At 35.0% G+C, this 13,102-nt stretch overlaps 1 protein-coding gene across 3 annotated transcripts in view; it reads right to left on the bottom strand.

Annotated features, from left to right (window-relative positions):
• The window catches only part of CDK14 (cyclin dependent kinase 14), a 251,509-nt gene that overhangs the window by 112,802 nt on the left and 125,605 nt on the right, over positions 1-13,102 (bottom strand). For all 3 annotated transcript variants that reach the window (XM_007424673.3, XM_088150533.1, XM_025164414.2), the window contains one exon: positions 6,159-6,282. In XM_007424673.3, the coding sequence (XP_007424735.1) occupies positions 6,159-6,282 (124 nt within the window). The remainder of the gene's footprint in view (positions 1-6,158; positions 6,283-13,102) is intronic.

The following is a 13,102-nucleotide window of genomic DNA, read 5'->3' as shown; positions in this document are numbered from 1 at the left end:
TTTTGTCTCTTCTAATAGCTCTCTGAAACTCTTTGTTAAGTTCCTTTTTGAGATTTCTGTCCTTGGCTTAGGTTCTTTTCTCTTCTTGGTAATTTCCATGGTTTGTTCTGACATCCAGTTTGTTTTCTTCTGTTTCTTTGGTAGTTCTTTTTCACATTCATCCTTAATTACTTCTATTAATGAAGTTCAGGACTTCAAAGCAATTCCTGATGTTCTACTTGAAAATGGTGAATTCTATTGTGGAAACTGGTTGGCTTTCTTTTTCTTAACTTGGAACTTGCACAAAAGCAATTTGTGATATGTTCCACAGTCAGCACCTGGCCTTGTCTTTGCTGCTATATTTTTTATTTTATTTTTTATTTATTTATTAAATTTATATGTCGCCCATCTCCCCCAGAGGACAACTCTGAGCTCCTCCACCTCCTTTTAGCAATTATATAGTTAATTTGATTTCTATATTTGGTGATATCCATGTATAGAGGCATCATTCTGGTTGCTTGAAGACAGTGTTACCTATGAAGAAATCATTGGAGTGCAGAAATTGATAAGTTGGTCTCCTGCTTATAATCGGCTTTCTAAGCCATACAGTCCAACTACATTTTCCCCTTTCATGTTTCCAATTTTGGCAAGTTGGAGCATAAACTTGAATGACCATTATATTAAAGGGTTGTCCACGAAGTCTAATTGATATTATTCAGTCATTGATTGCATTGTAGCCAAGTAATGTTCTTGCTATATTCTTCCTAACTTGAAAAGGAACATGTTCCTTGTTTTTCATGTCCTGAGTAATAAACAGTATGATCTTCTGACTGAAAGTGCCCAATCCCAGTCTATCTCAATTTGCTGATGCCTAATATGTCAACTTTTAGTTGTTTCATTTAATCTTTCACTTTGCTGAGCTTCCCATGTTCATGCTTCTTATGTTCCATGTTCCCACTGTAATTCTGTGTTTGCAGATTCAGAATTTCTTTTCCTCTATGGCAACATCATCACTAAATGTTTCAAAGGCTATAATCTAGCCACATCATAAACACCATTAGTACTCTGAAAAATCCTCAGCACTTCCTCAGTGGTATGTTGAGTGCCATCTGACCTGAGGGCTCCATTATCCAGTATTATATTGTCAATGATTTATTATTTTCTTTCTATGTGGTTTTCCTGGTAAAAATACAGGAATGATTTACCATTGCCTTCTCCTGAACAGTATGAATTGTTGCCACAAAAGTAATCTTTTGCCTCCAGCACCTTCCTATATTACTGTTAACCAATATAGGTTTTTGCTTGCTTTAGCTGGGCAACTGGGATGACCTTCACGGCTTGGGTGACCCTGCTGGCATGCACTTCCAATGTTTCTTGCTCATCCCTCCCAGGAACACCTCACCACCATGAAAAGGCAGCACAGCAGGACTTGGGGAAGGCAAATATCATTGAACTTTGTAATATTGTAATCTGAAATACTGAATTGCACTATATCCCCATCTAACAGGGAAATTATGCCATTTGTATCAGACAGCAGCATTTTGTGGTCTGCCTGGGGCACTGAATTTTCTTTTCAATTTTTTTCTTTTAAGTTGCCAGCAATAGCATTGTGATTTGAATGCCTCTATAATTTATTTTTTATCAATTCTATTTATATTTTATTATCTGGAATTTCAAATAAAGTTCTTAAATAAAGTTTGGTTCTGTTTATCTCTTGTGAGGTTGGTCTATCTTCCAATGAGAGGAACAAGGGTTGAATGATCTAATTGCTTGCACCTACTCTACATAGGCAGGAGGATGCAGTATTGAAATTATTACTTCTTTCTTTCCTGCATTTGTACTTTTTAATTGCCAGAAAGGAATTTGCAGATCCCCATTACTGTCACATACAGGGGTTGGGAGAGGACACCAGGTGATGTGCCCCTGGAAGATAGCTGGTGGCAGTAGGAACTACTGAAACTATACCCCAAAGCAGGAGGTGAGGTTGGGACTGAAGACCCATGGGTCTTCAACCTTTCATTTTGGGCTCAGATATTCCACTGCAGTTTTTAAAAACATATTTGAAGATTATTTAATATCTCCACATCTTTTAATAAGCATACTCAGATATAAAAAGATGGACCAACTTTACAGCAGCAGTTTTTACCACTGCACTTAAAAGAATTTCAATATTAAATAATATATGGCTTAAGAAGGTATATCAGCCAGGAAATATGAAATTAGATCTGAAGCAATGTGAATCTAAAAATTAGTATTTATAGGTAATTTATTTTTCTATAGTCTTAGTAAAGAGAGCTAAGTTAAGGCACCAGGCTAGAAACCAGGGGATCATGAGTTCTTAGTCCCACCTTAGGTACAAAGCCAGCTGGGTGACTTTGAGCCAGTTACTTTCTCTCAGCCCTAGGAAGCAGGCAACGACAAACCACTTCCAAAAATCATGCCAAGAAAACTGCAGGGACTAGTCCAGGCAGTCACCAAGAGTCAACACTGACTCAAAGGCACCAAAAAAAAAAAAAGGCTTAGAAAAACCTACAAATAGGTAGTAGACTATTGCTGGAGATGCAAATTTCAAGGCATACTGCAATATTTTGTCTTTTTGCTTTAAATGTTATATTTAAATATATATTTAGCATCATATTTAAAAATAACAGAAGTAGAGTAAGCCAGCAAGGAAGAACAAAGTGATTAAATATTCAAGAAAGGCATAACTATAATGTACTAGGCCTAAATTATTTAAGTAATTACACTCTCATGATCAGCTATCTCAAGTATCAAACAATAGTTCAACATCTTAGAATCACTGTATTACTGTCATTATATTACAGTATTACCAAAAATCTAAGTGATTGTATTTTCTTTTAAAACTTGCAAGTTAAAATAAATGTTCATTATATCATTACTGGCTTTTCCAGTCTAGAAGTGGCAACATATTTCATATTATTTGTGAATCCATACATGCTTCCTCATGCAAAATTTATCTAACCGCTTCTTCCAGCTGAGGGAAAGCTGTAGGACACGATTAATTAGCACAGCATGTGCAATCACTTTGTTTAAGCATGCCTTGTCTGTTTCCATGGTTACACCACAGGAAGCCACACACTCTCTTTTGATAGTCAGGGTTCCTGATATTGGTAAATATGGGAACTTTTTAAATTTTAAAGTGAGAGTGAATGCAAAGTCAAAAGGTAATTAGAAAGATAATATAGTGAGCATATAATATTGTCAATGTTGGCCTGGATCTATATGGATAACTTTGTGACAATTCCATGAAGTGCCTTTCAGACCTTGCTCTTTCTTACAAATAAAAAGGTCACAGGAGGCATCCTGCTGCTATACCTCAATTCTTTACAGCAACAAGACAACAGTGAGCCAGTTGTAGAACTCAGCTAATATCACCTAATTGTCAAGCTGATCATGTGCCCAATACAAAACCTCAAGAAAATAATAGGTAAAGGATATGTGTTATTTATGTTTCACTTTGCATCAGTGCCACTACTTTTATTGCATACTCAAAGATGCTTAATGCTAATTAAATGTTTAAGTGTATTAACATTTAATACATTAAAAATGCAGTTAAATATATGTTTCTGTATTATCAATACCAGTTTACATGTTGAGTAGTGTTTCTTATCTGAGCTAATGTATGTATATACAACATGCAAGGGGTAGCTCATTAAACAAAATTAATGAATTTAAAATGAATATTATCTACCTTTGTAAGGTTATTTTTCAACATTAATGGAAGAAAGCTTAATCCCAGTTCCCGGGGAGTGACTTTGACTGGGAGTGACTCTTTCTATGATTTTTGAGAAATCACAGGTCAGGTATGCTGGCAGAGAATTGAAGAACAGCAGATGTCTTCATAAAGGGGAAAAAAGAAGGCCTGGTTAACTACAGACTGGTCTGTTTGATGCTGGTGAGAAAGACATTGGCAAAATGGGGAGTATCAGAGAGCAGCAGTTGCAGGTATTGGTATTGAGTATGTTTAGCTTGGAGAAAGGAACACTGCGGGGAGACATGATAGTTGTCTTCAAGTATCTGAAAGGCTGTAACATACAAGACAGGGCAGAATTGTTCAGAAGATATGACAAGATACTACAAGGAAGTAATTTAATTAGTTGGACATCAGGAAAAAATGTCCTAATATTCTATTATTAATGAGATCAAATAAATCATAATATGCCACAAATGACTGAGAATGTACCTATGCAAGCTCCTGAAAGAACTTGTACAGCACCAAATTTGCCTAATTCCGTATTTAATAGCATCCTATTATAATTAGTATGAAACTCCAAAAAAATAGGAAAAGATTGTGCTTATACATCTTCTCTTACTTAGAAATCTTCTTCTGGAACAGAGCCAACATGACTTGGGAAAAACAGTTTGCAAACAAAATGCTATACAGATAGTCCTCGTTTAGCAACTGCCTCAGAGAGCGATTGATCGCAAATACAACAGTAATAAATGATAATAAAAAAATCATTTTCTGACCACTGTACACATTTACACAACAAAAGCCTTCAGTGTGAAACTGATTAAGATCTGGTCAGTTTCAGGCAGCAGCTGCAAATGGGCCAGAGGGCTCTTATCAACTAATTAAGATCACAGAGCTGAGCTTGTTAACTTGTGGTTAGCACTTTTTAGGGAAGCACTGTGCTGAGAAGAAAAGCAGCTCAGGAAGAGATAGCTTGCTTAATCAATCTCTTCGCCCTGCGAGGGGACAAAAAAAGGGAAAAAAAATGGGTCAGGCACAGAACACTGTAGGAGAGAACTTTATCTGAATGAGATGGCAGCAACCAGTGATCTTTGCAGCATCTCTGTCACGTATTCACTTAGTGACCATTTCCCTTAACAACTAAGTTGCTGGAACCAACTGCAGTCACTAAAAGAGGACTACCTGTAATGCTGCAATCCTATATTCAGTCCAAGCTCAAAGTCTAAAACCTTTCAACTAATTCTAACAAGAATGCCTTTTTTATCAATACTTGTAATGTCCCAATTAATAAAGGCACGAAAATATATAGTTAATATAAGTGACTTTTCTTCTGTCTACTCACAATAATACAAGATGTTTGTAAACACAGAATGTCAAAATATTAGTTTTTTGTCAATGTTATCAACTGAATGAATAAGAATATAACATGTTCCATCAACTGCATATAGTATTTGTTTCATGAATAAAGTATTATTCACCCGTTATTATCTAAGATGCTACATGACTTTACCCCATGACTGACAGGTTTTTTATATTAACAACATTTTAGCAGTAAGTACATCATATGAACATTAGTAACATTTTTTTCCCACAAGTATGGGTGAAAGAGGTTTCTCAAGGATCTGCCGCAATGTCATTCAAATGAAGACTGAAAACTATTCATGAAGTGGGAGTTAACATAAACTCCATTTACTGTCACTGCATAAAACCAAATCAAGTTCATTTATGCTAGTGACAACTTTCATATCTATACTTCATGTAGATATAGCAATCAATTGCAATTTCTTTAACATCCATTATCTCAATTTAGCTCATTTACAATACAGTTTTATAGAGTCTTAGAATTTGCTTCCAGATATTAGGCTTGGGAAGAAAATCCTTTCAGTTGTTTCCATTCTTCACTAAATGAACTGACTGCACTGTAATGCTTTGCAATTTTTGCTACCAAATTCTATTTATTTATCTCTTTATGGTAATATTTGAAAAACTGAAGACAAAAATGATTGAAAACTTGACAAGTAACATAAAGAAACACTGCAAAATACAGATAGGGATTGTCTACCCTTTTTACACAGACTCAGTAACACTGGCAATGGGTGCACTGTTGGAAGACCTGAAGGACCAAGTTGGGGACAGAACAACCTGAAGAAACTCCATGTGGTCACTAATGGTCAACACCAATTTGATGGCACAAATCAGTATGAAAGGTATTTCAGTCTTTTGGATTTTGTTGGAATAGAAGGTGGGAGCATTAGGTATGTATGCTGCTTTAAGTTGACATACATACATACATACATAAAGGCTAAATCATAGAAATATGAAGTACTGCATTTTTACCTGTTCCATTTTCTTTACTGGTATGGTGGCCAAAATCAACTTAGAACCAAGAAGAGAATTGCTCAAGCCATCTCTCAACATTGCTCACATCATTATCAAATAATCTTGTAATTAATGGCTTTCCTACCAAAATCTGCCAGTTTCAACTCCCCAGTGTCACTGATCAGAAGATTTTGGGGTTTCAGATCCCTGTGCAAAATGTAACGTTGGTGGATGTACGAAAGTCCTCGCAGCAATTGAAATAAAAATAACTGAAAAAGAGGGGGGGAAACATGTTCATTAATATTTGTATGTAGGGCATTGCCTTCCTATATAAAGATCAGAATGCTTACATATGGTGAAACAATTTTATTAATATAGATATTATTTAAAACTAGGATTTTTAACTGAACCCACAGGAATTCACACACACACTTCACTGCATCCAACTGTATAACCCTGCTTTAACAATCCACAATAATTACAAACAAAAAATAAATCCTATCAAGTCACAGTTATATTCTATTTATTCACATAGTTTTACAGATTAGATGATAGCCTAAAGACAGGTGTGTATGCTTGCTAATTATAGGGAACAACAGCACATGGAAAGTAGAGATGTACAAGAACACATTCCTTACAAGAAAAAAATAGAGGAGTAAAAAGGGACTACACTCAAAGACATTTTAGCTGCAGCACGTCATTCAAGTCTTTATTTTGAAAACTCAGACCATGAACAAAGCTATTTTATTATTTTTTTCATCTGCAGTAGTTTTCAAAACTGAAAATGTTTGTGCATATATACACACACAGAGTACTGTGCAAAAGCTTTAGGCAGGTGTGAAAAAGTGCTGTAAAGTAAGAATGCTTTCAAAAATATATATTGTAACTATTTATGTTTATCAATTTACAAAATGCAAAGTGAGCAAACAGAAGAAAAACCCAAATCAAATCAATATTTGGTGTGACCACCCCTTTGTCTTCAAAACAGCATCAATTCTTTTAGGTACACTTGCACACAGTTTTTGAAGGAACTTGGCAGGTAGGTTGTTCCAAACATCTTGGAGAACTAACCACAGATCTCCTGTGGATGTAGGCTGCCTCAAATCCTTCTGTCTCTTCATGTAATCCCAGACAGACTCAACAATGTTGAGATCAGGGCTCTGTGGGGGCCAAACCATCACTTCCAGGACTCCTTGTTCTTTATGCTGAAGATAGTTTTTAATGACATTGGCCCCAAATTTATTCTGCAGCAGGACAATGACCCCAAACATACAGCCAATCACATGCCTCCCTGATGGTATGGCATGATGGATAAGTATCTGTCTGTATTTCTCAGCATTGAGGGCACCACTGATCCTGACCAAATCTCCAAGTCCATTTGCAGAAATGCAGCCCCAAACTTGCAAGGAACCTCCACCAGGCTTCACTGGTGCCTACAGACACTCATTATTGTACCACTCTCCAGCCCTATGGCAAACAAACTGCCTCCTGCTACAGCCAAATAGTTCAAATTTTGACTCACCAGTCCAGAACATCTGCTGCCATTTTTCTGCACCCCAGTTCCTATGTTTCCGTGCATAGTTGAGTCACTTAGCCTTGTTTCCACATCAGAAGTATGGCTTTTTGGCCACAATTCTTCCATGAAGACTACTTCTGGCCAGACTTCTCCAGACAGTAGACAGGTGTACCTGAGTCCCACTGGTTTCCACTAGTTCTGTGCTGATGGCACTGCTGGACATCTTCCAATGTCAAAGGGAAGTAAGCATGATGTGTCTTCCATCTGCTGCATTCAGTTTCCTTGGCTGACCACTGCATCTACAGTCCTCAATGTTGCCCATTTCTCTGTGCTTCTTCAAAAGAGCTTGAACAGCACATCTTAAAACCCCAGTCTACTTTGAAATTTTTGCCTGGGAGAGACCTTACTGATGCAATATAACTACCTGGTGTCTTGTTGCTGTGCTCAGTCTTGCCACGGTGTATGACCTATGACATGAAACTGTCTTCCACAACCTCACCTTAGTAGTAGAGTTTGGCTGTTCCTCACCTAGTTTTAAGCCTCCTACACAGCTGTTTCTGTTTCAGTTAATGACTATGTTTCAACTTCCATATGAAATTGATGATCATTAGCAGCTGCTTGGTATAATGGTTAATCATACACCTGACTCTAATCCTACAAGATCCCTGACTTGATGGAAGTGTACAAAGTGTGCAAGTGTAAGAATTGATGCTGGTTTGAAGCCAAAGGGTAGTCACACCAAATACTGATTTGTATTTTTCTTCTGTTCGCTCAATTTGCATTTTGTAAATTGATAAACATAAACAATTACAATATATATTTTTGAAAGCATTCTTACTTTACAGCATTTTTTCACACCTGCCTAAAACTTTTGCACAGTATACACACACACACATACATACATATACACTTATACATATAATTAAAAGTTCAGTCTTGTATCAACAACATTTGTCAAAACATTACATCAAAAACTGTCTTGTGTGCCGGCAAAATATTATTGTTCCATGCTGACTTCACAGAGGTTTTAAGCATAGTAAATCCTTTGAAAAATAATTCTTTTAACATTAATAATAATAATGGCAAGACAGTAATTTGATAACAAATTATACAAATTCAACTTCATATAGCAGTAGAATTTGTAGAAGATTTAGTTTTTAGATTCAGTATGCTGAGATGAAATAGTTCCTAATTACCTATCATCCCAGCACCTTTATGAACTTGTAAACTATGATTATGAAAGAAGTTAACATGTAACATGAAAGTACAGAAATTTTGTGTTACTGAAGTTGAAAATTTTTATTTATTTCCTCTGTACACACACACAATTTTAAAAAGCAGATTTTTATGAGGCTAATATTTGCTAATAAAATACAGGAACAATATTAGAACTTTCAAACAGAAAGGCTGCAATGCAATGCAATAAAACAAAATAGAAAAGACTGAAAAAATAAAGAAACTACAGCTGTATTATATAACATGCTATTTCAAAAAGATGATACAGAAGTAGGATGGTTAAAATTAAACTGCGTGGAAGTTTATTTTGCCCCCCTTATTAATAATTTATTTCTTCAGGAAGAAAAACACAGACAATTAATTTAAATTATTGTGGCCTCTCAGCTGAATTCTTGCTTCAACAAAGGTTTCAAAAAATGTCACTGGAGTTAAAGCAACATGTTTGATTCTCATTTATACCATTTATATCCCACTGCAATCCAGAGACTCACAACAGCTTTACAGAAAGATTGTAGTCTAGCCCCCATTATTGAAAAGGTGATACACATAGAAGACTATGCAACTCAAGTAGTCTTCTAATACTCTGTCTGCTTCGCACAGAAAAGCAGTTTTGTTGGCTCTTCTGTGTTAACATTATGCAATCTATGGTTCTGGAAGGGAATTGTAGCAACATCCAGCTACAGGACTGCCTCTGCCCTGTTCAGAGAGATCAGTTGAATTATTTTCTCACGTTCTGCTGCATTGTTCCATGTATTAATCTGATGCTCTGCTCTAATAATGCCCCTGCTAGTTTACTGCTTGGACTGGTTGGATGAGGAAAATGTGTATTTTCTGCTAGGGGGCCTCTCTTTCAACAAAATCCAGGAAGGTTGCTAAATTCTGTTCAGAATCCACTGCTATATGGAGGACTTGGGTCTAATGTAATTATTAATTTGGTATTTATATTGCCATCTGATTAAATCTAATTATATAATCTATTAATAACTCTATCTTTGTAAGTATGTTTTCACCTTGCAATGGTTTTGGTCTTTGACTGTAAATAAATAAATAAATAGACAGACAGACAGACAGATAATTCAATTCTATTGTATGGGAACCTGAAATAAGATCTTTGGGCACAACCAAATGTGTAAGTTACCTTTAAGGACCAAAGGTCCCATTTCCTCAATATTTTTTTATCAAGTTTTAGAATCAAAATTTAAAATTGGTTTGGTTTGTAGAGAACACATTATAGAATAAAGATATCTGAATGGTGTCTCAGCTGAAGCTGTTATGACTGAGAAGGCAGAGTGTAATTTAAATGTGAAGAAATATTTTTTTTTAATTTATAATTTAAACACAGAAGTATAATCTTACAATCATGCTATTTAGTCCTTATGGAAGGATGAATCTTTATTTTAAAGCTATCTAAATTGTTTTAAAATGTGCATTTGATGACAGTGTAAAAGGAAACAATAATATTTTTGCTGTTTTGTCCTGAAAACTGTACTTTAACTGAGGTATTGCTTTTCAGTAATGAGTCCAAGGAGAGTGGGATGAATGTTGCCATATGAAGGTCAAACCAATTTAGAGGTTTATGGAGTGTGATATCAGTGTGTTAGCAATGATTAAAGTGTAAGGGCAAACACATTAAAAACAACAATTCCTCTAATAAAGACACATCAGCTCTTGCATCAAAGAGATACATTTTTCCAACTCTCATTATAGATTACAGATTGAGACATATCCTGCTAGCAAGAATTTTCATCACTTTTGAAATGTCATTCACTGCACTTGAATTGATGCAGTGCTAAGAACAAAGAAATAAGGAAGTAATATAGAAAGCTAAAATTTAGCAGTACAAATTTTGGCTTTTTAAATATTCTTTTCTATTTAAAAAATGCAGGGGAAACTGTTACTCTGAAGAAATAGGATGTGATTGTCTAGAGGTTCACCTCTGTAGCACCCAGCGTAACCAATAAAAGAGTGCTTATTTAATTAAGAAAAAGAGGGAAAACATTGCAATTGTGACTGCTACTACTGTTGACCTGGTGAAGAATGATTTTCCGTTTTTCCTTTCAGAACCAATTCCAGCTGGTAGGCATGCCAGCCAGCATACTTGACACTTCTGGGCAAAATGTTGTGAAGGGACGAGAAAGAACCATGTTCAATCCTTTTATATTTTCTGGAAAAAAGGACATGTTCTCTCCCTCTCCAACAAAAAACAACAGGTTTTGTTTTGTTACTCTAAGTGTATGTGGGAGGGAAGTAAGCAAGAAATTATTAAAGCAGTGCCCTTCCCAACAAGCATCTTCCCAAGCTTCTAAATCCTGTCAGTGCCACTAATTCTTTAAACATGTGATGTCCATGGTTTTCTATATGTAGTAGATGAATGATAAAATATAGTGCATGAATGAGAAATTAACTCATTTTATTCCCAATAATATGTAGAGTGATGCTGTGTTACAGGAAAAAGAACCCGATAGTTGTATAGTTGGAAAATATGACAGTCTCTCTGCATATTATCAAAAATGACTCTTCCTTGTGTGTCAGAATGAGACATGTATCTGCATCCTGCAAGATGGCAAAGAGAAGAGTTATGATATTTGACAATTTACTACTGAAACAAACATATGCTGAGTGAACTCACTGACTTGTGAAGAGTGCGATCTGTCAGGAGCATGGATTAGGGATGTGACAGAACAATTTCCAGTGCTTATCAAATTCACAGACAGTGATCCCTTCTGCTAATCTGTGTGGAGATAAATGATAATGCCAAGAGCAGCTACATCTGTATCACCATGGCCTTTTAATATCTAGGAAAGTTCAAGAATATGGGGCTCAGGTGGTATTCGTATCTGTGAGCTGCCTTGTACTTCAGAAGAAATAACTTGTAAAAAAAAAAAAGGATTTAGCTGAACCATGACAAGCTTGATCAGGAAGGCTTTGAAAGAATCCTGAGGAAGTCAGAGACAAAAATCCTGAAATAAAGACTGCAGATAAAAATATATGCTCCATATGAAAAAGTAGAAGTGCTTTAATTGGCTTATTAAAACACAGCAGTCCAAGAATATAATTAATTTAAAAAGAACGGAAGCAGAGAAAGGAAGAGTTTCAGTGAATGCCGAAAATATATACTGTATATTTTCATAAATCCAAAAGAGTGAGCTTTGTAATAATGTGGATTATCCTTTCCAGTAACAAATGACAGATCAAAGAGACATATAGTAGCAATGATGAGGGACTGAATGCTAAGGTGATCTTAGTAGTGACAACAAAGAATACTTAATTTGCAGTGTAGGATTGATTTATTAGCATTATTTTACTCTTATCTGCTAATGCTAATAAGGATATTTTCCTCTTAATAAATTAAGTGAAAAGGTTCTTTCATTCTTCATAATCAGTGGCTCTTTCAAAACTGTTTTCATCTTTTTTTGTAGATGTCTATATTTATGCTTATAAGGGAAAAAGGTGGCAAATTATTTTTTAAAGATGCAAGTTCAGGAGAATGTTGTATTTCACTAGATCCATCATCAGATGGTTCATTAAGCACAAAAATTGGAAAAATATTATTAATAAATGATGTTCATGCTTATTGTAATTAATGAATGCCTGAATGACAAATATACAAAAACAGAGCATTGATTATATATTTGACATATTATCTGCAGAAAAGCTTATTTAAAATCAATTTTCAATGCCCTCTGAAAGAGGCAGCTTTAATTTAGCATAATATTATCCTATCCTTTTTTGCACCTGCTTATCTTCTGAAGAGTAATGGGAAACAGCAATTTATCATTTACATTAAATGAAAATAATTCTGTTTAGCATATCCACTATAATTAATGTGAAAATCTAGCCCTGACTTAATAACTTGACTTCAATGACACTGAAAACTTTTGATGTGCATCCCTAACTTTAAAATATCTTTATGTATTGACATAGAATTTTAAAGTGATAATTTCATTTGAAAAGTTTCAAATGTAATGTTTCCAGAATGGATCCAAAATTCCTTCCAAACCAATTCAGTAAAGTAATTATAGACATGAACATATTACACTGTCACCCATATACATTTAAATAATCATATTTTAAAAGGGCTATTGTAGTTTATGACACTGAACCACACCTACCAATACAGAACCAAATCTAAGTATACAATTCATTTTTTCATTTATGCACTGGTTCACTAAAATATATTACTCAAACAGATAAAAAGAGCAAAACAGAGTAACTTATTATATTCAGTCTAAAAGGTTCAAAGTCATGAAACTTAATTAAATATGTTTTATGGCATTGTGAGAATGGACAATATAAAAGTTATGTTAATAACACAAACAAATATCTTCCAAATTCCT

Source organism: Python bivittatus, unplaced genomic scaffold (assembly GCF_059951505.1).
Source record: "Python bivittatus isolate LINGU-HERP-01145 unplaced genomic scaffold, Pbiv_v1 ctg000610_np1212, whole genome shotgun sequence".
In the NCBI taxonomy this organism is placed as follows: Eukaryota; Metazoa; Chordata; class Lepidosauria; order Squamata; family Pythonidae; genus Python; species Python bivittatus.
This window is presented reverse-complemented; position numbering and strand designations above follow the sequence as displayed.